The sequence below is a fragment of the Python bivittatus genome, unplaced genomic scaffold (assembly GCF_059951505.1).
Source record: "Python bivittatus isolate LINGU-HERP-01145 unplaced genomic scaffold, Pbiv_v1 ctg000020_np1212, whole genome shotgun sequence".
Taxonomy (NCBI): domain Eukaryota; kingdom Metazoa; phylum Chordata; class Lepidosauria; order Squamata; family Pythonidae; genus Python; species Python bivittatus.
Genome location: NW_028277030.1, coordinates 47,572,491 through 47,598,656, shown reverse-complemented (window position 1 = coordinate 47,598,656; position 26,166 = coordinate 47,572,491). Strand labels below are relative to the sequence as shown.

Here is a 26,166-nt window from a genome sequence, read left to right as displayed (position 1 = left end):
GTGGTAAGATGCCCGCGTGGTGGCCGGCGACACCCCAGTCAAGTCATTTGGGCACTGGAGTCAGAACAGCACACCCAGGCAGCATTTCTTCTCTGCCAGGAAAAGGGATGAGTTAAATAGCGAACGATTTGCTGTCCTTTCGCAACACAAATCGTTGCCTTAGTTTTCAAGCTGCAGAGGTAGGTCAAGGGCCAAGTTCTATTTTGTAAACAATTAACAACATCTGCATTTCAAAAACTAACAGGGAGATCATGTTCAGAATAGGGCTGCCACAGCTGGGCTGCACACTCACGGAGGACCGCTACAGGACAGCAAGAGGTGGAGTTTGAAATCACCTTGCTGCCATTTTCAGGATTGTCCAAATCAGTGTTTCTCAACCTTGGCGGCTTGACTATATGTAAACTTCAATTCCCAGAATTCCTCAGCCAGCAATTCCCAGAATTTCTGAGGCAGCATGCCGGCTGGGGAATTCTGGGAGTTGAAGCCCACACATCTACAAGCTGCCAAGGTTGAGAAATGGTCTAGAACTTTGCAGTAACCTGGTATGGTTGCTCTGGTTCGGAATTGTTTGTGGGCTCTTTTTACTTAATTATGTTTGCATTTATTTATGTATGCATACGCATTTCCCTAATTTCACAATTCACTTTTTTCCTTCATTCTTTATACACTTTATGAAGTTAGCTCTTGTTGGCTTGTACCCTAATGTGTTATCAGTACATCACAAATCTTTCTTCCACAGCAATCAATCAGAGAGGCAAATAAATATATCTACTGAGGGTTAATAGCTGTTGGAGCATCATGTACAGTGTTTCAAAATTATGTATGATTCCTTGAATGGTTGTGGGAGTTTTCTGAAGGGGTAATTTGTATGCAGGATGGGTGTTGGGATCCTGCTGGAGGGTAGGAGGAAGGTAGTAAAGAAGTACCTACTGGCAGCTTGAAGCAGCCGCCCTGTTCCCATAACTTGTGTCAATGAGAGGTTAAGTGTGCCATGGGAATGAAGACGACAAGATCTTGGCTTCAAAATTCCAGAGGCCACTAGATGGCCACAAAGGGATACCTAAAACTTGAAGAATTTCATGCCTTGCTATGCAAGATACCTGTTGGCCTAATCATTTCTAGGTTGAGAAGGCCTTTGAGGGGGACAAAGCTCCTCAGACGTTACGGCATAAACGCTGTTGCTGCCTTATCTCCTGCTGTGGAGCATTAAAGCTGGATTAATCTTCAGCGCCAAGGCTCATTCACCCTGAGCACTGGCAATAATGGGGTTTGCCTTTGTTTTGGCTTCGGGTGTTATGTGAGCTGTATTTCATTGCTTAGGGCTATTATGGATTACATTTTAATACAATTGTGGCTTCTTAAACAAAATATGGTTTCACTGGATACTGGCTTTCAATCTAGTAATTACATGGGATGGATAACGTTAACATGTTTTCTGGGGAAAGGAGCAGACACAAATACATGCAATCTGAACATTTAGAACATTAGGAAGGGATTGGTTCATTCAATCACCCATAGAGTTGATTTTTAGACATGATACTGAGCCAACCAATGGATTGTGGTCTTTGATCTTCCTTTGGATAAATGCACAGGAATGGGTGGGTAAGATTAGGAGCAGACACATTCCTCCCAAATGATAATCCATTGCTACCTTTTGCAAAAAAAATGTCCTTTGGGAAAGGATTAAAATAGTGGGAATACCAGGAAACTGATAGTCAAGCACAGGCATGAAGAGATTGAAAGACAGACATAGCTTATTAATGTCCCTTGTAGTATTTGACTTTTAAACAAGTGCTTGGTTGAGCTTTTAAGAAAAGAGCATCTTAAAAGTGCTTCTGTTGACATATCCATAAAACATCAAAACTAATTATCAGTCATCAATTCTGGTATTCTATTTTCTGTATCACCAGCCCTATCTGGGTCCACCCATTACTCTAAACTATCATATGGTTTGTTCTATAATGTACACTGCATATACCCAGCTGTTTCTATATGTAGATCATGATTTATGGCTTGGCGCAAAGTGTGAATCCAGCCCCATGCATTGGATGTTCAGGATTGCCTGAAATTTTCAAAGGGCTAACAATACCCAACTGCAGCAAACCCAGCTTTACAGATTTCATATTAAACCTGCCAGAGCAGAGTTTCAAAATGCCACAGTGTCGTGCATGGTACGATAAGCTTTCCTTTGAAGTGTTTAGACGTTTCAGCTAGGATTAAATAATGCAGTGGTTTACCTGATCTAAGACCTGGACCTCTTATCTTGCCACTTTGAAACTAGAAGAACAGAGATAACAGGGCATAACAGACTGACTCCTGGGGATTAGGTGGCATTGAGTTGAGCAAGCAACAGAAGAATCTGTAAAAGTTCTAACCAAAGTAATGACAACAGGTCCAGAAACCAGTCTTAGAATTGGCAATTAAGATAATGAAGTGGTGGATACAGAGTCGATCCACCTTGCTGCTGCACATCCTTTTCTTTTTCCTTCCACCTTTCCCACCATTAGAGAAACCGGTCTTCTCATAATGTATTCAAAATAAGATACTTTGAGCCTGATCATTTTTGCCTCAAGTGAGAATTCTGGATTTATTTGTTTTACGATCCATTTGTCTGTTTTCTTGTCTGTCCATAGTATTCTCAGGAGTCTTCTCCAATACTGTTAAAAACCTAACACTCTTTCTATCATGCTTTTTCAAAGTCCAGCTTATGCTACCATAGCATCAAAGAACTAATCATTGTCTGCACAATTCTAATCATTGTAGGTATAGATACATCACAGCATCTGAATATCTTTTCCAAGGCCTTCATTGCTATCCTGCCAAGTGCCAATCTATGATGTATTTCTTGATTGCTGATCCTAACAGGCAGAAGCTATCTATCACTTCACTTCAGTAACTGCATTGTCAATTCAAAGGCCGGTTGCCATACTTGTTGTCATTATTTTGGCCTTACTTATACAGTATTTAATCTTAATCTCGTTTTTTCCAATGCTTCTTGATTTTCATTACTAGAACTTGCGGGTCATTTGCACTTTCAGCTGCCAGAGTAGCACCACCAGCATAGTGCAGACTACTGATCTGTTTTAGTCCAATTTTAAAACCACACTCAACTTCTTCCAACCCAGCTTCCCTCAATATATATTCAGCATATAAATTGAATAAATAAGGGGAAAGTATATAGCCTTGTCTCATTCTTTTGCCAACCAGGAGCCAGTCTGTTTTGCCATGTTCCAAAAGACTGGGGCTCTCTGCCCAGTCTATAAGACTTTACATGAGGACAGTGAGATTTCCAGGATTCCCATTTTCTTAAGCACATTCCACAGCTTGCCATGGTCAAAACAATCAAATGCCTTTCAGTAATCAAGTAAGCACATATTGATGCCTTTTGGTATTATTTGGCTCAGTTATCCAGTGTGCATCATAATAATGTCTCATGCTCCTCAGCTTTTTCTAAAGCCAACTTGAACATCTGGCATCTCCCTTTCCATGTAGGGCTCTAATCTGCATCAAATAATCCTAAGCATTATTTTGCTAGCATATGAAATTAAGGATATTGTGCAATAGTTTGCATAGTCTATTAAGTCTCCCTTCTTTGGCATTGGTACATAGACTGACCTCTTCCAACCTGTTGGCCGCTGTGTGAGATTCTCCAGGTTTCTGGGCATAGTTTGGTTAGAATCTTTACAGATTATTCTACTATTGCCTGCCATATTTCTGTAGCTATTCCATCAATTCCTTCTTATATGGCAATGTGTGGAGTGCTGATCTATTTTCATCTTCTAGTATTATTAGAGGTTCTTGTGAATAAGGAGTATCTTTTAAGGTATCTTGGATGCTGACAACTCTACTGTACAGAATTTCAGTGATGGCAGAACTCTTGCTAGTTCTCTCCTGCTGTAATGGTTTATGGTACATTAAACACTTCCTGGAGAAAAGGGGAAGGAATTCTCTAATCCCAAAGTGGTGGTTTTTGCCTTGGTGTGATTGTGTACTGCAGAACCTGTAGTAAGGAGATCTGACTTAGTGCCTGAGTTAACTGTGATGTGGAACAGGGCCACTGTGACAATGGCACACTAGCTTTCAGGATTCGAAGGGCAGATGGACAGTAGAGGCTGTTTTATAGAGACACAGAATGAAAATTCCCCAAACTAACTACTCTAAAAAATAATGCTAAAAGTTGGAACGCCTGAATAAATATAGAAGTATTTTCTTGGTATTTCATATTAAGAATTCTTTATCTTTGGTCAGAGTTCATTAGTATCAGCTAATGGATCTGAGAGGATGTTTTAAGAATGTTACAGAAACATTATTAAATGCTAGTATAATGTATTGTTCTGTTGGCTAACATGGTCAGTATATAGTGACACACCCAGGTCTAATCTAAACATAGTGAGGGGTCATGGCTTTAAAGTCAATGAATTTCAAATGTTTTTAAGGAACAGCAGTCTAGAAAGGCAGATAGCAACAGAAAATATAACATGCAGTATTTCTGCACATTCTTTAGATAATTAAGAGGAATGAGTTTTTTGAAGAGGACATACAGGGAAATTGGCTTATGTTTGCCCTTTTTTGTCTATAAAGAGATTATCTTTTAATTGGATTTGGGTCTTTGTTCTTTTATTTTGCATACATCTGATTCCATGCCTTTCCCTTGCATTTTCATTTAAAAAATACCATGGCAACATTTCTAATAGTTTTTAAAGGTTTCACAAAGGGAAATTTCTAACACAGCTATTAAACTATGACCTTACAACTAGCATTTCCGTCTTTTGAATCTGTCTCATGCAACGTTAGAACCTCCAATTCCCTCCTGCAGTTGCAAGACATCATTTTAAAATACTTTCTCAATTATTCAAGATGGAAAAAAAAAAGCAAATGTAATCTTGGAAATTATCTGAACCTAAAAATGTATGTACAAGCATATTCCCTCTGTGCTGCACAGCACGGTGGAGAGCTGTACTCTCTTTTTTCTAAGTAATGATCTCACATCGACTTTTCTTTTCATTGAAGGGGAAGTTGTAACTGGTGTCCTTTTCAATTGTGGAAGAAGCAGATAATTTTCCAGTGGTTTGCTTCCCTTGATATGTCTATGTTACTATGACAACAGGAGACTCCAGAGCAAGTTTTTACTTATAGGCTTCAAAGGCAAAAAAAAAAAAAAAAAAAAACATGATCCATGTTGGGAATGATACAGTGATAATGTAAGTTGATGCTGGAACAAATGAAAGCTTCGTCATCCTGATTTACCAGGAGCCAGCTGATTGGGAATCCTATCAGCAAAGCACAAATACAAGGCTTTTGTTCTCATCTTGTCCCTAATTCTCAACATCTGCTACTCAAGGGAAGAGTGCTTCTCAATGTAAAGGGTTGGTTATTATTTCGGGCAACCACAGCCTTCTTCATGAGTTTATCTAATGCCCTTTTACAGCCTCTGTGTAAGTGTTATCACAATAGTGTGTGGCAGTTAAGCTCTACAGTAATGTTACAAGAAGGTAAAACTTCTATTTTCATTAAGTACCTTCTCTATTAAATTAAGCTGGATTCTGTAAACTGTTCATAATATTAGAATGAAAAATGTCCTATTCATTGGTGCCCACAGCATTGGTATTCTAACTATCAAATAACAACACAGACTTTTACATTTGCTTCAATGTAAGTATTACTATGAATGAATAAAAATTTATAAGCATCCCTGGATTTCCCACTTTTTGTATCCTAGACGTTCATCAGTTTGCTCAAAAGTAAGTTCTAAAAAGTATTTGCAAGGATTCCCCCTTTTACATAAGCAGAACTCCCTTTTAAATTATCTGGGACTACAGATGTGTTATTGGTAATCTTCCCATTCACCCTCTCCTATCTTAAAAAGACATGGCAACTTTTTCTTAATTTTCTATTGCATTTTTGTGTGGACATGCCTATTTAATTGTAATAGTCTTCCATCTGGAGCAAAATGTTAGTAACTTTGGTACAGTACTGTGTTTCTTAAAAACATGTTTCCCTTTCCCTCAATTCAGAGAGTATTAATGCATTTAACGATTACCATTATTCTATCGATGATAAGGATGAGACATATATATTGTGGGGGCCATACATTTTGCTACACCCATTGTTAGTCTAGAGCAGGAGTTCCTAAACTTTTTGCCATCACACATCCCTTTAGTGTAATCTTAATGTACCCTAAAATGTCTCCCCTTAATGTCTCCCCTAAAAATCCAGACTCCAAAATGAACACAAATGAACAATGAAAACAATACAGTGAAACTTTGGGAAAGGTGGATTTATTGTAACAATGTAACTAAAAGGTTCTTTACACTTCCCATGTCTGTCTGCACCTCTCCAAGGGAGGTACACCTCACCGTTTGGGAAACCCTGGTCTATGACGTAACAGGCTGGGCTTAACCTCACACTAAACTGTAACAATGGTTAGAAAACACAACTGGACTTTGATAACATGTACATGAACCCAAAAAAACCCACATCATCTCTATTATTTTGCAACTTGTTCCTGTAGAACTACCTCTAGTACCCTCCCTTTGAAACAATAAGCTCAATCTTGTAAATGCCTTTTCATTTTAAAAATAATAGATTTTCTCTAAGAATGGAAAGGAAGAGAGAGAACAAATGTTTTAGTATAATCTAAAAGAACTCTGAATTTTCCTCCTGTTTTCAGTCAAGGAAGTTATAGCAACTTGAAACACATCCCAGATTTCTCCCTACGGAGAGGAAGGGAATAATTTGGAGGAAGTGGGATCTCAAAGGGAAGGGAGAACCCTGATACAGAATCCAGTAGGGCTGGTTTCCTGTGAGAAATACAGCTATAGATTCATTCTGTGGTGCAGCCATAGATTTGCCGATCATATTGCTCCTAAGTTTTATTATTAGCTACTTCCAATCTTTTAACTCTAGTGTTAAAATTGATATTTTATTGATCCCGTTACACAATTTTTTTCAATACAAAATAATCTTGAACATATTTTAGTCTATATGGTGATGTAGTAAGGATGCTAAATTAGAACCAAGATAATCTAGGTCCATATCTCTGTTCAGTCATGAAGTCATTGGATAACTTTGGCCAGCCCAATCTTTTGCAAGGTTGTTGTGGTGGTGGTTGTGAAAAAGTAAAAGTGAAAATATTGTAGACACTGTCTTAAGCTCCTAGAGGAAAGGGAGGATATAAATCTAACAAACTACAATAGAGTTTCCTGATCAAGATTTCCAAAGCAAGCACTATTTGGGAATCTCAGTCTTTTAAAACAAGTCCTTCAATTTTATTCTCTGGAAGACTGTGTTTGAAGACTACATATCTTCACAAAGCCATCCTTTCAGAATATGGGATGTCAAGCAATTCTTAATCTCCTAAAGTCAATACAGAAGACTGTGAAATAATACAAATATTTCCTTTTAATGTAACATTTCCTTGTTTTATTAGCCTTATACAAAAAGTAATCCATTATATAAAATTGGTAATTTGTGTATTGCGAACAAGAACACACACCTAACATTTATAATACTAGAGCTTTATATTAGAATGATTATACTGTAACCAATCTTTTTCCTGAGTTAACCACATTATATGTACCTTTCTAATATATTGCTAATAAGGTATTTTACAGTAATAAAATTGTAACTTAAGAGAAGGTATCTGGTGCTTATCCAGTCAAAGTAATCAGTGCAAAGGAATGCTACTAAATCTTACTCAATGGAGGTTGGAGTTCATATCTGCTCAATGCATATAAAATGAGCTAATTTATCTAAAATATTTTAGTCAAGTTTCACATTGTAGCAAAGATAAATATAATTCAAATAAGCAGAATAAAAAATTATTTATTAACCAATAATACAGAATTCAAGTACTTATATTAAAATGAACATATTATTCATGCATAACATTTTCCTGCTGGAATTCAAATGAAAGTAATAAATATGACGGTGAAATGCATGAACAGGAGTTCCAATGTTCTCTTTTTTTATGTGGTAAAACAATGTATTTCATTACCCGAATGTCCAAGAGCTTGCAAAAACCTGAAACAAAATGTAATGAATGGAGAATTAACCCCTAACTAGTCTGTGTAAAAAAATAATAATGTAGGTATCTGTTTTTATTTCCTCACAATCCAACTGTAAAACAGAATAGCTTGTTAAATCTTCTTTTGAGCTAATCCTACTATTTAATATAAATTTAATTCCATACTGAACGATTATTAAAAGTATACTCTGGCAGGCATGTCAATTCTTAAGGTGTGTAATGAAGAACAGAAAATTCATTTGTCACATTTCCTATATTAATTTTGTTTATTTTAAAGTTTTTATTTGACTTTTTCACAATTAAAAACTAAGTCAAAGTTCAATAGGAACTATATAGTACCCTTAAAAACACAGTGTTTGATTAGAACTCTATTCTGATTCATACATTAACTCAGTGGTGCAAGTTACTGAAAATTGCTTCCAAATGGATCCCTTGACTGCTAGCCTTAATTATTGGTTTATTATAATTATTTATAAAAGTAAATATAAATCAGACAGTTTGGCCAGTCAAACTAAGGGCTTTACATGGCAAAAGATGGCTTATGCAATGAGCCGCACCTTAAGTAACGGCAGTAACAAAAATCATATGCTCATGTGTGCTCTGGTATGGAGGCTACATGTTTGCCACAACCTGAGTTAAAGTACCCACAAAATGCTTACAATGATTCAAACAGGAGCTTAAGCAAATTGTGGTATACATTTATCCAAAATGTACATCATGTATTTAATCTATTCTTCCCTACTTATGCTCAAAATGTTTCACATAAAGTGTGGGTGTGAATGTTTCAAGTGTTTAAAATATGCGAAGTACAGAATATGCATATTACCAGTATTTATTTCCTGCTCCCATTTCACTTACTGTATTCCTTGCTCCATAAACGGTAATGGACCACAGATGCATATGAGCATTTTACAATCATGTTTACTTCTTTTCACAAATTCAGAAAGCAGAGAGGAAGAGATTTTTCCTTGTTTGCCTGTCCATTCTTTCTTTGGCTCTGAGAGAACAAACTGAATGTCAAACCTGAGAAACAGTAAAGACACCAATGTTTAAAATGCCCATTTCAAATGCTTAGAAGTCCATATGCATTCCATCATCCTCATGCAAATACCAATTCATGCATAACATACAGGTAGTCCTCATTTAGCAATTGCCTCATTTAATGACTATTTGCAGTTACAACAGTGATGAAAAATAACTTTTTGACCAAGCCTCACATTTATGACCTTTGCAGGTCTGTAAAGCAAAGGAAAAGCTGAAGAAAGATCATAAGCACTTAGCAATTGCTTTGGTTAATGACCATGTTGCTGATTGTGGTTGCTAAACAAGGACTACCTGCATTTCCTGTAAGAAACTGGATCCTGATCCTGGATAGTTCTGCTTTATCATATGCTCCACTACTGACACAATAATGCAACAGACTGGATGCAGTGTTGATCTTCAATCAGCCTAAGAGACTGAGATCCAATAGAGACAACTGCTAGAAGACAAATCTTTTTTTCCCTCACACTGCTATATTGTTCTAGAGAGTCTGTCATCTGAAGTAGATTTTCAGGGACATCAAAAAGACCAATGAAAAGGAGAAAATTACATCCTATTCTCTTCCTTGAGACAATCAGAGTGAATGACTGCTCATGGAAACTCCAAATCCATATTGAAAAGCTGATTTTTAACATAATGTGCTAGGATAGCCAGCCATTTATTTGGACTATTAATAATTTTCAGATATTCTGCTTATCTACTTTTGGAACATGCTACAACAGTAATTAGCTTTGCTCTCAAGTCTTCCTAGCCTTATGTTCCTAAGAACCAAATGCCTGTACAGAACTTAAAAGCAGAACCTCTTCTTTACGTACAGGAGAGGGTATCATCTGCTCTTATCTGCCTTACCTTCACCCAACAGCTGGCAATTCACCTACACAGTATATATAAACAATCCCAGAATGCCATAGCTATCAGCATACATACTGTATTGTATGTATGCTGATATATATGTATATCAGCATACACATATATTGTAGGTTGGAGATTCTCCCCTAATGATTAAATACCATCACCTGGACAATGGAAAACTAATTTATTTGATGAAATACATACTCCCCGAGGATTGTTGCAAAGGCTAAAGGATTCTGAAATTTCCTGTCAAAAATCAGTGAATTTTTTTTTCCCCTATGAACTGCTTTTGCATTTTATAATAAAATTTTGTAGAGAGTCACTTTTCCCACTACGTTTTATAATGCACGTGAAACTATGGAGGTCCCCTCCATAAATAAAACTGTGAATTATTTTGATATCAAGAAAACATAGGATGGTGGTCACAGACTTCAGAAACAGTAAGAAAATATGATGATGATGATATCATCATCTCCATTATTCTAGAGGGCAGGACACGGAATAATGGATTTTGATAGTGGAACCAAATACCAAGAGAGGTCAAGTCCTCCCTTCACTGGCTATGTTCAAGGTGGATGGCCATTTATCATGGATGCTTTAATTTGGATTCCTGAACGCAACAGGAGCCTGGACCCAGCAACCTAAATGAACTCTTTCCAACTCCACTGATTCTTCCCCCAAAGAAGTCACTGCTGAAATTCTGGAACCTTGTATCACATCCTTATATCGTAAAGAGCAGACAGGATAAAAGAAATACAAATTCATTGTATACATGACTTTCTGGAAACTAGTACCTTGTGTCATTAAGAGCTAACTGCTCCAGCTGACTTTTCCAAAGTATATCATCTTCCGTTTTGTTGAAGAACATCATTTTTACTGCCCTTAAAAGGATATTTCAATATTTAATTTTCAGCTTTTAAAAATACCGTGAACAAACAGTATTCTTTGAAAAACATAACATTCAACACCTCAGTAAGAATCCCCAGACTGCTTTTAGCTATTCCACAGTTGTTCAACCCTAGTGACAGATTTAAAAAATCACTGAAACACAAAAGAAAATAGCAAGATGTGGTGTTTCCAGCTTCCCATTTGCCCCTTCTCTTTGCCCAGATCCCTTCTGTGTATTTGAACAATACAGCACCCTATCTATATGGTAGTTTGGGGAAACAACTGTGTACCTTATAAGCTTATTGAGAAACAGGGTGCCCCCACCTGTCCACGTTGCGTGGGACAACCCTTCCCATCCCACTTAGTTAAAATTAATCCTTCTCAACTGCTTGCTCATTTCATAGGGTCAGTGCCTACATACAGTAGCCTTTTAAAAACAGAAATAGACTACCATTTTCCAGTATACCTCCAGTATTCCCGTATATGGAAAAAGCCCATATTTAAGGGAATGGGGGGCAAGGTTAGTCCAAAGAGTTACAAAGAATCAGCAAAGGCAATGCAATTAATTAGACTTAAGTCATTCCATGTTTTTAGTTCAGCAACCTGATTGCCATAAAGAACATGAATCTCACTGCATCTGAGTCAAAGAGTAACATGCTTGTATGAAGTTTATGATGTGATTTTCAGCTATGCCAGGGAAGCTACTATTCTAGCTGGTTTAGATACAAGAATAATCTCTCTAAACTATAATCACTGTATCACTAAGAGTTCCTCAAAGAGGGAGAGGGGGAGGGAGGGAGGGAGGGAGGAAGGAAGGTAGGTTGGTATTCCCCACAAGCCCTCAAGAGGGCACTGTTGGATAAAGCAAAATTGCTATATCCACTAGTGATTCCCAAGAAAGAGGGAGTGAAAGCCAGTGTGATCAGTACAAGCTTTATTAAACAGAAATACTTACAGGAGTAAACATGCAATGCTCCTTGTGATGGACAACAGGTACGATTTGTAAAGTTTTATAACCGTAAAACAAGTTGTGTGAGAAGCTACCTTATCAATGAAATGCCTTTCCTGTGAACTCCTCAGTATCTCTGCACCTGGCATTACCTCCATGTGCATTCCCAGATACAGTCTGTGCTATGCTGAACCATCTTATTAGTGGTTCATGCAGTGGTTAAACATGGTGTTAGCTTGGTTCAGGTATACAAACAGTAAAATAAAAACAGAATAGGATGTAATAGGGTGAAGTTAGACTTTGCTTTCTGTGTAAAGAGTGCCTCTTTTTTCTTTACAAGGATTTTAAAGGATCTTGTTGATGGAATGGGGGAGGCAGCTCACTGCTGGTTTCTCCCCTCTGTTGTTGTAATGGTATGTGGGAATGACCTCGGGAGACAGGAGGAAGAGCCACAGACTGGACAACTGGCAGGTAAAAGATGCCTCAGCCCACAGAAGAAGGGGAAGGGTGTGGGAAGCATTTCAGAAGGGACCCTCCATAGTTTTCTGGAGAGTAAAAGGAAAGGAGGGGAGAAATAATTTCAGTCCTGCAAGATTCTGTTAATGTAACCTTACAATAAAGATAGAGTTAATTTTCATTGTTGTACTTCTTGTCTGGACTACCTTGAAGGGCTAACATCAATGTTCAATCACTTCTGATAGGGACAGAAGTTAGATTTCCCAAACTGCTTTTTATTCATCAGTGAAAATGATTATATTACCGCATGAGTGAGCATCCTTTGCTTGCTTCCCCCTTTCAAGAGCCATCTTGGTGTACTGGTTAAGGCCTCAGGCTAGAAACTGGGAGACCATGCGTTCTAGCCCGGCCTTAGGCACAAAGCCAGCTGAGTGACCTTGGGCCAGTCACACTCTCTCAGCCCTAGGAAGAAGGCAGTGGTGAGCCACTCCCAAAATCTTGCCAAGAAAAGTGCAGCGACTGGTCCAGGCAGTCACCAAGAATCAACAATGACTCAAAGGGACACGCCCCCCCCCAAAAAAGGTGATTTTCTGTCAGCTCAAAGGTTGCACCAACCATTGTATGATATATTCAGACATGCATATATACACACACAATGTGGAGGAATAGAAAACTGGAGGGATTTTTTGCCTCTTATCTTATGATATATATACATCACAGAAAGATAGAATAGCTTCTATGTATCTCATTAGCAGAACATTGCTCCCAAAGTGCTATTGGAAAAGGCTTACAAGCATATAACATGGCAAACCATCAGGACATTTTAGCTCACTGTTTTACAGCTTTAATTTTGATCAATACATACCAAAAAGCTTTATCTTCGTGCAATCTAATCACTTGGGAGAAAAGCAGTGGCCACATTTCACAGAAGTATCATTTAACAATAGGAAACAGGGAGGAAAATCACCCCTTTATATTGTTTCAGCTTGTGCATTATTATACCTAACTTTAGTTGGATTTCTAAACAAATACACTTCTGTTGTCCAAATTCTTACATTATGGCTTTAACATGACACAAACTAACCTAATCAAACCTCTGATTCCTACACTAAGAATTTCAGAGCTATTTGGAATCAGACCACCTAACCCTGCATTCTGCTCCCACAGCAGCCAATCAGATGCCCAAGAGACAACCATCAGTGATACTGAGTGCAAAAGCACCATCTAATACGTGTCATTACTGTTACCAAGGCATATATATAGCGCTTTTGACCTTTTATCTACCTATCTAATAGCCACTAACAGCTATACAGTAGCTGTCCTCTATAAATTTATCTAATTTACTTTATATATATTCAAACAGGCAATTATTATTATAAAGAAGCTGGTTACTCATCAGTTAGCTGAATGGTTTGAACTAACAAAGTATAGTTTATTTCAAGCAATACAAAGAAAAGACACTGAATGTACCAAATGAACAGGAAACTTCTAGGCATAAGAGCAGAAAGATACCTGAGAGTAGCACTATGAGTCAAAGCATAGCTGAGCAGTTTAACCATTGGTGTGAATCCGGTGCCTCCTGCCAATAAAAACAAATCTTCTACATCTTCAATTTGTGATTTTCTAAAATTACCTTCAGGATTACTCAAAGAAATATAGTCTCCTGTTAAAAAAACAAAATAGTACAAAAATAGTACAATAAATGTTAAAAGATCAGAAATCATGATAAATCTATTCCCCATGATAGATACAATCTATCTCATAAAACTGTAAGTATTCTACAGGAAATAACGGAACAAATGAAATTATGAGCAATTTGCAGTCGACACGATACTAATTTGAAAAAAAATGCGTAATATATTTTGAAAATATTTTAAAAACTCAAAAGAGAAAGTATACATTTTAAGATGCTTTGAGAGAGGGAGAAAAGTGTCCTTCTTACCTATTTGTAAAGTGTCAAGCACTGGTGTAAAAAGTCCTCCAGGATAAATTTTAATCATAAAAAATATGTGTGCCTTGTCGTTGGAGATGGGGATTTTGAGTGGTGAGACCAAGCAAGGTGTTACTGGTGTGTAAGGCTTGACTATCTCTGTACCTAAAGAAAGAAAGTGCAAGAAAACCTAATAATAAGCATTAAATACTAGAAATGGCTTTAGTGCAAAGAGATATATTAAGAATAAAAACATTAATGTCTGGGTGAATAATGAAAAACTTGTACTATGTATGGCACTCATGAGCATATTATTCCTATATAAGCCAAAGATCTCAATGTTATTGAGATATGTCATATTAAACAGGAACTAGCTTTTAAATATTATTTTGTTAAATATTTGGGGGATTTGAACATATTTTAAAATATTTCATTTAATTAGAATATTTCATCTATCACATTTAATGTACAACCTGTCTTTTATATATTCTCTTTCACTTTTCAAGACTGGAGAACTATCGGCCCAAGTTTCTCCACTATCCTTCAAGAACAGTTAATGGATTTAAATAATCACAAATGATAATTTAGAAATTAAGGGAAATCAGAAAATGCCATTTGACCCATGTAACTGTCTTATTTATAGTGTTATAAATGGTAAACAATTCATAGAAAGAGTTCCGATTGACTGCCTTAACTAAACCTAATAAAAACATAGATCTTATGGACACATAGGAACCAACAGCATTAATTAACCAAGATTTTTACAAGCATATTAGCAAACAGGATAGCTAATTTTCTTCCCAAATATGTTCATGGAGGCCAAACAGGATTTATTAATGTGTGACAGAGCCTATTTCCTGGCTATGTCGAGGGCTTTTTTATGATTCTCCAGCTGCTATGTGTTTTATTTCTTGTTCATTTTATATTTGTACATATTTTTATTTCTTTTAATGTTGTGAGCCCCCAAGAGTCATGTATTGAGATGGGCAGCTATATAAATAGATTAAACAAACAACAAATAAATAAAGGAGGCCTTGGAATTCCAAATATTAAATCTTGTTATAATGCTAACCATATCAATCCCATTTTCAGCTTGATAAAGTCAAAAGAATAAATATACCATGTGCTTCCAATTAGCTGTCCTGAACAAAGGGAATAATGGCAACAGCCGTGGAAGATTCCAAGGGGTACGGGTGAGCTTTATATAATAAAAGAACACTTAAATCACCCAAGCATTGTCTGCTCAATTTGCACAGGATATGTCTTTTTTTTTTAAATTGCCAGTACAAGCTTTTCTCCCCCATTTTATTATATTTTATAACAAGGTTATAACAAATAAACAAAAATACTAAAGGTAAACAAACAATGAAACACTAAAGACAATTAATGAATTAAAAAACTAAACAGAACAAGGAATAGGGAAAAAACAAAACAAAATGAAAGTAACCAAAAAAAGTAAAGATCAACACCAAGCATCTAAACTATATATATATATATATATTAAATGTGTAGAAATCACCAGTCTACAGAAATAATACTATATTATCATCAAATAGACAAACAAAAACATAACTGTTATAGGATATAATGTATAGCATATAATGTGCTTTTCCCTCAGTAAAAGAATCAACTACTTCGTGCATTCCTTGAAAATCAGAATTGGAACCAACAAATTCTAGAAGCAAGGTAAGATTTTCACCACGTTACCTGTAATCGTTTGTCTGAGGTAAAGATGGTGTCCCACCGGTACCTGGAGATGTGTTCCTGGTGGTAACCCTACACAGAACAGTCTAGTATCATGACTGACATTTGTCTTTGACAGCAGCTTGCATTTCCTGTAATACAAACCTTAGAAATACAGAAACTGAGGAATTAATTGAATTCACATTGCTCAAATATTAAAGTTGTTATACATTTATATTTGAATTAGATTCAAAATCTTCAGTCTGCTCATGGAAGAAATTTTTCAGTGACCTGAACCCGTTACAGAAACAGAACGAAAATTCTGAATCCAAACCACTGAAACTCTGTGCCTCTTACAAAGTATGTAAGACGACTGTCTTATTCTCCTGCATCAGTTTTTAAAATATTAATATAATATATTAATATTAAAATATTAACATTTATACTTACTGGTGTATTAATAATATTAATATATTTAATTCCTGAGATAATACAGATTCAGAGAAGAACATGTCTAGCCAAAAGTCTGGTCCACATATTCAAGCACTACAGTATGAAACAAATCAGTTACAGACACAATAATGCAAAAGTACATCATTACAACCTGCTGCTATGCCCGTATAGCCGATGAGAGCCACCTTTTCTCACAGCGTGGCAAACAAAACTGTCAGTGAGCCACACAATCTTCTAGTCATCATTTACGCTGCTTTTTCATCCAGACTCTCCAGAAAACTTATTTGGAAATAAGTGTGGCAAGCCCCGATGATCAACCAACGCGTCAGGAGAAGCAAAGGTAGCCAGAAACACAAGGGCAATCAGGAGACCATTCCTATCCATCTTGTTTTGGAGGCAGTTCCTTACTTCCTCAGAGGTTAGGAGCTATCATAAGCCTAAACCTCATCAATATAAAAGACACTCTCTCCTCCATAACTCTATCACTCTGCTTCTGATCAAAGCAAAATCCCAAGTTTGAAGGACATCCTGCTTTATTAATGGGGCCTGTTATCATCTGAAGCAATCCACAGCTGCTTGGAGGCAGTGAAGTTCTGAGCTACAAAACCAACACATTTATGCATAATTCCATAGAAGAGCTTCTCCTAACACTGGTATATCCTTGTATGTTACTCACTCAGGTGCTATCAGCCTGTCGAGATAGGCTAGGTCAAAAACCAAGCATGGCAGGAGTTCAAGGTATGCTGTTTACTGTAGTAAGGTAGAATAATAGAACCTCAAAAGCCTGTCCAAGTTTCTTTCTGCCCCCTCTTATACTAAACACAACTAAGGTGAGGTTACTTTGAGTTTCATTCTCACGTTTTTCTCTTTCTCAGGACTGTGTACTCTTCTGCAAGCCCCCTCCCCCCTTTATGGCTTGCTCCTGCCTTCCTCAGGGTTAGCTCTATATTCCTTTACAGATGCATAAAATGGGGACAGGAATTTCATGTTACCCCCTAAAATTGGGAGGAGGTGTGCAGACATCAACTTTGAGTAGAACAATAAAATGTATTACCTCTATCTGTACATTTGACAAAAGAATTATGACTCTCTAGAGGCTGCCCAAGTTTTTTCCAGGACAAATTTTCTTTCTTCTTCAAGACAAATTCCACCTTTCCCACTTTTTCAGATACCTGTACTAAAAATATACATAGTATTGTTCTATAGCAATACATGCATAGCATTTTGCATAAGTGATGTAATTGTAGAAATCACAATCCATAAGTGCTGCTGGAGGGCAATGTCATTCAGTTTCTTAAAATGTGACATGTAGTATTACTGAATGAAACTTTTTTTATACATACGCAAACTTCCAAAATATATGTATGCCATAGTCTGAAAGCACATTTTTAAGCAGGGTTTAGATCTGATCCCCTTGCATGGGTAACAGAATACAAATGTATACAATAAAAAAAATTAAAATATAAGGCAAAAATCTGATCTTGTATGTGTGTGCACGCCTCCGAGTTGACTTCTGGCAACTGCCTAGACTAGTCCCTGCAGTTTTCTTGGCAAGATTTTTTGGAAGTTCACCATTGTCTCCTTCCTAGGGCTGAGAGAGTGACTGGCCCAAGGTCACCCAGTTGGCTTTGTGTCTAAGGCAAGAGTAGAACCCGTGGTTTCCGAGTTTCTAGCCTGGTGCCTTAACTACTACATCAAACTGGCTCATCTGATTAATACTATGCTTAAATTTTTCCACTTTTATTTTTAAAAAGAATAGATGGGTTTGCATGGCAAACAACAAATCTGTGACTTTAGATCTGTTTTTCCTGAACAGCAGCTCTTATGTAGCATGCCAAAAAATCTTCTTAAAAGACATGAAAATCTATAGTTTAAATTGTTATTCAATTAATTGTTTCCTGGTATTGAAGCAAGTCTTTGAAACTATAAATGGTAGCCTGGTTTATCCAATATGCTAAGCCAGAATATAGCCTCTTTAGTTTTGGCTTAGCATGGCTATGAACATAGGCATTATGGTTGTAAACCATAATTTATGGCATAAAATTTACACTGTTTGAAGCTAATAGATTATAATCCGATCTCCAAACCTGCATCTGTGAATGACTTGCTTGACATCTATAAGATCCCCTTCTTACTATTCAGAGGTTTTTTGTGTCTATTTTAACTGGAAATGGCTGGGCACATTGCAAAATAACATACAAGCTGCCTGCTATTTTATTTCAGCAGGCTCTAGAAATCCTTTAAAGTGTCTGAAGACTGTCTTAACTACAACAGGTTAACATGAAAAGCCCTCTGGATATGTTCAATTTATTATCAAAAGAACTCAAAAAAATCATGACATAATGCACTCATTCCAGAATTTCAGCAGATACAAATGCATTACAAGGAAGCAAATATTATGGAATAAAAGTTTAATTTGGAAATGAAAAACTGACCCAAATAAATGCTTAGGTTTGGACATAGCAGTTACTTGATCAGCACAACAAAGCAAATGATTTTATCTCAATAGATATTGCAGAAAAAACATTTAATATTTCAGACAATCCACTGTAAAAAATCTGGTAACTCACAATCTGAATATCTAGCAGGTCAACATAAAAAATACCAGGTTTCTTTCAACACAGAGTTTTAAAACACTAGATTTTATCTGCCTGAAATTCTTGTTAATTTATCTGATAAAAATTCTTGTTACTTTTTGTTATTTTGGCTGTTTTTGTCAAAATGATCTGATTCTAAAGTCACTTTAGAATTGTAAATCAATTATGATGTCATGATAATTTTAAGGATTTTTCCTGACTTCAAACCAAATTTGCTTTTCCTAGTTTAGAACAGTAGCAGTATCTTCAACTTAAACATGTTTTAATGGCTCAATATGGGCAAGATGCTTTGGCTATTTCAAAGGTACCTGAAATGTTTTCTTATTTGATGGAATCCATGACAGAAGTTAAATCCACAACATATCTTAACAAAAGTTCAAGAACATTCTTAAAATGAATATTACTGGGATGTATCAAACATGGACTAAGGAGCTAGAATTTCTGATAATGCTACATTAATGGCTGCAAGTCCTTAAAAATGTTTAAATGGCATTGATGGACCTGAAATTAAAATTCACTTGTCAAAAAATGTACAGGTAGTCCTCACTTAGCAACCACTCATTCAGCAACCGTTCAAAGTGATGACAATGCTGAATGAGATTTACAACTGGTCCTTGAAGTTGCGGCCGTTGCAGCATCCCCATGGTCTCATGATCCTGATTCGGGCACTTGGGAACCAGTGTGCAAGTATGATGCTCGCAGCACCCCGCGGTCACACGATCACCATTTGCGACCTACACTGCCAGCTTCTGACAAGCAAAATCAATGGGGAAGCTGGCAGGAAGTTGCACGTTGTGGTCATGTGACTTGTGCTTAATAATCATGCGCAATTCACTTAACAACCACAACTGGAACTGCCATTGTAGGTGAGTGAGGTGACATGACCGTGTCGCTTAGCGATGGAGTTGCCAGTTCCAATTACGGTCATTAACTGAGGACTCCCTGTATTTAGAATGTACATCAGATTTTCTTTGTTGGAAATGCAAACAAACTGAGGGTTTATTGTGATGGAATGGAATTATGAAGACCAAACTCAGGGAGGGAAACATGCTCTTTCGTCTCCTGAGGGGCGAGGAAGAGATAAGAGGATGAGGCTGGCACCTCCCTGAGGAATTCACTCTGTTTTAACTGGCTGACTTTGGGAACTGAGGTTTTAGTCTGGGAAGATTGATGTCAGGCCTAGCCCAAGGAACTCCAGGAAACCATGCAGATTCAGTTCAGCAATGTTTATTAGCTACGACCTCTAGCAAGAAACTTCCCAGGCTGAAACTTAGTTCCCACAGTCAGTCAGTGAAAACAGAGTGAATTCCTCAGGGAGGTGCCAGCCTCATCCTCTTATCTCTTCCTCGCCCCTCAGGAGACGAAAGAGCATGTTTCCCTCCCTGAGTTTGGCCTTCATAATTCCATTCCATCACATTTATTGACTTACATGATATGTCTTGTGACCTTTTGGTATTCTTCAGAATAGTATTTCAATGTACATAAGCAATTTCATGGGGAAATCTCTAAATGGAGATTTTAATGTGATGTTGAATTATATACCAAAATTCTGGAATCTGACTGTTTATGAGGAATTATGGTTGTACTGGGCATGGGAGGGATGGGTAGCAAAAAGAATTATATTAAGAAATTGAAAAAGAGATATTATTCCAGACATTAAGGACTGGCTTTTTGGAAAGGTGTAATTCATCCACTCTGGAAAAGGCAATATTTTCAACAATTCAAAGAATGAAGCAGTATGTTCTCTTTTGGCAAAGATTTCAGGATATTTTACATAAAACAACAGTATAATTAGGTGTTTCATTTTGTATTTGATTATAATACAGTATTATCAAGTATTTTTTTGTAAACCAGTGACTATCTGTAAACAATCATTATTATGATCATTAGTACTGTAACTTGTTAAATTCTGTTAGGATTGTTAAGGGGTTTGGGGGATGGGTCTTTTTTCTCGGTCTAGCTTCGTTTTGTTATTCTTTTGTATTCTGGTACTGTTTATGTTTCTGAGCTTTTAAAATAAAGAAGAAAGATTGAAAAAATCCCTCTGATCTGATTCTAATATTATATCTGCTCCAATCTAATATAACTTGCAAGAATAATAGTGATGTTTCTTTTTTCTTTAATATTTTGTAAATTCCTTATGTAGTGCTATATTTTGAAAACTTTCAATGTATTCTCTTTGTTCCTGCTTTCCTTCTATAATTTTTCTCTTGCCGCTTTCTAAGTATCTTAAAATACTTTTTAAAAATACCAGAAAAAAAAATTGAAACAGAATATTCACATTACATCAGCTCTTGAGTACGTTAATAAGATGAAGCAAAAAAAAAAAAAAAGTTTAAACCACAAAACAGTATACTTACTTACCTATCATATCTTCATAAACCGCATAACTCAGTTCTAAAACAGAGGCATGTAATTTGGTAAATAACGTCTTTAATTTACATAAGATTATCAGCAATAAAGTATGTTAAGCACTAAAGCAAGACGAAAACGCGAAACTGTTTAAGCATGGATCATGGTGTAATTCAGTTTATGAAAGTCTGTACAATGAAACTTACACAATGAGCTATTTGGCACAATTCCATTACTACATGAATGAGCCTTAGATTTGTGGACTTTTCCTCTCTTCCCATGGTATGTAATAGTTCCAAAACTGTTTTTGCATGTAAAACAGGCTTGCACTAACCTGGAAGAAACAAATTTGGAGCAACCACTCATGTGTAATAAAGAGCTTTGATAAAATATATGCAAACCCAAGGTTTTCATGTAGCAGCAAATCACTGAACCTGAGCAAGATGTGAGCATACTTGGAACTCTAATTTCACTGGGGAAAAGAGTGGGTAACCCAGTAGTAGATCACATACACTGTATCCCTAGTTAAATCCATGGCATCTTGAGGTTGAACTTGGAAACGCCCCAACATAAAACTTTGAAGAATTGCTACTTCTTGTAGAAGACAATTCTGACCAACTCCAAACAATACGACTTAGTATGTAGATGCTTCCTATATTTCTACACATTATATGTGCCTAATACGAAAAACACAGACATGCATTTTCCATTTCTTCCCAGTTACTGAAATTCAATATTGAAGAATCTGAAACTTTGTAACAGTAGCTGAAATCTCACACTTTTCACTTGGTTTAGCTGCTTTTCAAACATCTTGCTCAAGAACAGGAACAAGTGCGAAGAAAAAAAAAAGCTCCAAGAATAAACACTTTTTCTTCTACCACACACAGCATACCACATTTTACATCTTTGGATTCTAGCCTCGTGATATAAATGCAGTCTTCGCAATATACAAAAGCTGACAAATGCAAATTATATTGGCATCAGCTGAACTTGTGTGATGTTTATGCAGTTATAATCCATTTATTTATTTATTTTAAAATATGAACTAAATTAATATGCCAGTAAAGAGCTTACCAACATGTATGAGGTACGAGTAGTCTTTCACAATTATTTCTCCTCTTAGTTTACATTCTTGAACATCTGCTATCACCAATTCAGAATTCATATCCTTTCGGAGGGAAGGAAAATAAGGATGGGGGATACAGACAGCTGTTACAACTGATCATTCTATATTATTATTACCAGTGCAATCAATGCAGATGGCATCTTACAAAGTAACAAGAAGCAATAAGAAGAAAGTGAAGATGAGGGAAATAGATGAAGAACGTGGATCTGGTTCAACTGCAACCATCTAGGTTTAGTTTCAGTAGGAGATCTAAAAATCAAGGCAGTATAAAGGCTTCATAGCAGAGGTGAATTTTAGTGAGAGAAGCATCATGCTAGTATTCTAGAAGTAAACTTTAGACATGTGGGTCAGCAAAAAAATGCATTCTCAAGAAAGGAAGACAGACAATTTTAAACATTTGATAATAATGGAGCTGGAAAAGAAACAAAAGCAAAGACTGTACTGAAAAAAGACAAAAGTATAATATTGCAAATCTTTACTAGCAAATGAAGTTATTTACCTTTTGTTTAGTGTATATTACCACAGTGACTGAATCTGGTGTCTGGAACCAGTCATAACTGAAATAAATTGAGAAAAGTATAAATTTTAGTTTTAAAAATACATGCCTCCACAGGGATCTTTCTTCATGTATAATTTATTAAATCTTATTTAATTGTGAAACTGTGAGAACATTCTCATGGGAGAATATCATAGGAATAATCTTAGGTTTCCTTAAACTGAAGGAAATCATCACAAGAATTCTGATAAACAAATGGGATATTGTGACTGCTATTACATCTTACTATCCATTTAGGGGATTTAACATACAATCCTATCCATTTAGGGAACTAAACTTAAATAAATTGATATTAAAAATTACTTAAACTTAAAGCTTCCAGTTTCATACTCTATTTTGAATTGTACTAGATAATACACTGTAACATTAGTCATCACACATGAATTGTTTATGGAAATTTTCCAAATGAGCTATTTAAGTACTGCCAACTGTTACTGAAGTTGTGAAAACAAAGAATTCTGTTTGATTTTTTGGCAGGAGATCTAGGATAAACCAAAGGTAGATCAAAATCAGCTGAAAAATGTGTTAGCTGATTTGCTGAAATAACTTATTTTAAAAGAACAAGGGGAAAAAGTGCTATTTTATTCCTTTGTTTCACTGTTCCTCAGTTGTAAAACAGGAGTACTAACTGGTTTGTTTTAGTAAGTTCTTGCTTTGCTGGCCAGTCTGAGGTGTTATGCTAGAATCTCCAATTACTGATATTCTCAGGTTACATGCACGTAGATGTGTAAAACACATGATTTGCATGCTGAACTTTCCAAGTTCAATCCCTGGTATCTCCAAATACAACTCCAGTAAGGTTGAAACAATGGAGAGCTTTGTAAAGTGTTGACAATACTAACAGTGTACTAATCATCTGAGGTTACATACCAAGTTCAGCCATATTGCATTTATTTTTTACCTTAACAATAAACCAGCTTGATACTTAGGCAATTATGGCTTATCAATCCACTATTTATATAAACAATGCTTAATTCGAGGTATGATCCCTGATCATATAAAATAGCTTCCTAGGTTCCTGTATCCCACTATGTTCTATGGGTACAGTGGATGTTAATTCTGCCACAAATCAATGTTATGTGACTTGTTCTGATTGGTAGACCTGTCTTGATGACTCTGAAAAGTCCTCAGACAGCAAGCCAGTAGTACTCCCTTTGTATTAGTGAACCAAACTCAAGAATGTCACCTGCATCAGAGCCAGTCTCCCAATCTGAGATCCTCAACCCCAGGTGTGGACAATGGCTTGAAACCATCCATATAAAGTTCATTGTCTGAAAACAGCTAAGTGCTGGAAGCAGTATCTGTAGTCACTAAGGGTGTATGACCAGCAAACCTTGAACATGCACCTATATCATAATTTTTCTGCAGCACCTGAAACAATGGGCTACCATTGCTCATCTTTCATCCTCAGATTCTTTGCTGATTAATTTTTTGTGTGACACGTTGGCTGTGACCAAAACTCTAGTTTAAAAACCCTGGACAGAAGAACCAAGTATTTATCTGTTCATTTTTCTGAGGCCTACCCACAGACAGGAGAACACTTCTGTGTTCTAGCAAAGAATAACAGATTTTTGCCATCCTGAGCTACCTACTCCTACATGAGAGTCCACAAATCAATTTTTAAAAAATTAATGATTCTTCAAGTTGAAGTCAACTCCTAGAGACTTCATGGAGATATTGATGTAGCTTTCTTGACAAGTGGTTTGCTGTTGCCTTGTTTTCTCCTGACCTCCCAATCTATTCTATAGACCTGGACCTCCCATCCAAGCACTAGCAGACCAGACCCAACTCAGCTTCTGAGCCAAAGTTGGCCACCTGCTGAGAACAAAGCCATGTTAAAATGGGGAAAACAATCTCTACAATATTAGCTGATTTGTTCCAATCAGCAAATAAACCATGTAACATACTACTAATACATTTTCATTCAGTCCTTCCTTAAATAAATAGAATCCCACTTGATGCTGAAATATGACAGTACCTGGGAACTATTTCTCTGGAACATTCATCCAAAACTTTATTTTTTGGAACTATACCTACAAAAAATAAGAAGTAACATACAATGGTTAACGTTATTCTAGCATTAAGGATTTATCAGCTTAATCTACTTCTCAGGACAGCTGAAAAGATAATGGGGAGAATATGTACCTGATTTTCACGGACAAAGGGTTAGATGAAAAATACTATTAATTTTGTTATTTATTATTTTGTTGAAATAATCATAGCAGCTGATGGAGACACAGATGCTTGTTAGAAATAATTCAGAACTTCCAGTTTAGAATTTGTCTTAAGAAAAATGTTTGTTTACACAATCCTAGCGTAAGAAGTAGGGGAGACATCACAAAACACCTTATACTAAACTTTTATTAATATTTAAATTTATTATGACCGCCCACTCCAAAAGACTCTGGGCTGCTTTTTCAGGCACAGAAATATCCAGATCAAAGGAAATGAGGAAAATGTTGGCTTGCATGTCATTTTCTTTTAAAAGTAGCATGTAATGGAAAGGCCTTGTCATGTAATTTTTTTTATTTCAGATCATGACTGTATCATCAGTATTTGTATATCAATTATGTTGTATGCTATCATTTTAATTTGTAAATACAATCTTCAATATGTACAGCAAATGCATATTCAGAAACATCAGAAGAAATCACTTACAAGGTTGCCAAGGAGTTCTTATGGAAGACCTCAAAACAGAACCTACACATCCCTGAAAAGCAACCTTGACTATATTAATGTTGCACAACAGCATTTATTTGTGTTTGCGTGAACTGTTCTGGGCGAAGGGGTAAAGAGGGCAACTGCACTAGCTCCAACACATGGAAGGGGACACAAAGTACAAATTTCAATACTTGTACAAGTATTGATTCTATGATAATCAGCTAAATATAACTTCAAAAATGATTTCAATATATTGGCTTTCCTCACACAATCCTATTTAGCTGGGCTTGACTTCAACAGAGAAAAAAGGGGAAAAACTACACTGTCATGATGTATTGGAGGTGGGGGTGTCAAATAAAGATTCAATCCTAGGCTTCTCCAAGTCTTAAAAATTATGTTTGCATATTTTACTTTAGTAAGGCTATCAGATCTAGGTTACAAAAATCCAAACAACCACATATTGGCAGCAAAGAGAGAATGATCAAACTCTGATAAACACAAATGTATCGTGGCACAGTGGATTGAAAACTGCTGGTCTAATGGACAACCTTGGATAAGAAATAGCGAAGCCAAATAATACTTCAAAAAATAAAAAA

The 26,166-nt window shown here is 36.3% G+C and overlaps 1 protein-coding gene across 3 annotated transcripts in view; it reads right to left on the bottom strand.

The window, feature by feature from the left end:
* Positions 1-6,268: 6,268 nt before the first annotated feature.
* The window catches only part of CYB5R4 (cytochrome b5 reductase 4), a 34,196-nt gene continuing 14,298 nt past the window's right edge, over positions 6,269-26,166 (bottom strand). For all 3 annotated transcript variants that reach the window (XM_025163878.2, XM_007423874.4, XM_088138143.1), the window contains 11 exons: positions 24,888-24,942; positions 22,853-22,910; positions 22,302-22,395; positions 21,240-21,272; positions 17,333-17,455; positions 15,850-15,990; positions 14,155-14,307; positions 13,725-13,875; positions 10,714-10,800; positions 8,885-9,049; positions 6,269-8,022 (listed from right to left, as the gene is read on the bottom strand). In XM_025163878.2, coding sequence (XP_025019646.1) covers positions 7,968-8,022; positions 8,885-9,049; positions 10,714-10,800; positions 13,725-13,875; positions 14,155-14,307; positions 15,850-15,990; positions 17,333-17,455; positions 21,240-21,272; positions 22,302-22,395; positions 22,853-22,910; positions 24,888-24,942 — 1,115 coding nt within the window. In that variant the 3' untranslated portion in view covers positions 6,269-7,967. The remainder of the gene's footprint in view (positions 8,023-8,884; positions 9,050-10,713; positions 10,801-13,724; positions 13,876-14,154; positions 14,308-15,849; positions 15,991-17,332; positions 17,456-21,239; positions 21,273-22,301; positions 22,396-22,852; positions 22,911-24,887; positions 24,943-26,166) is intronic.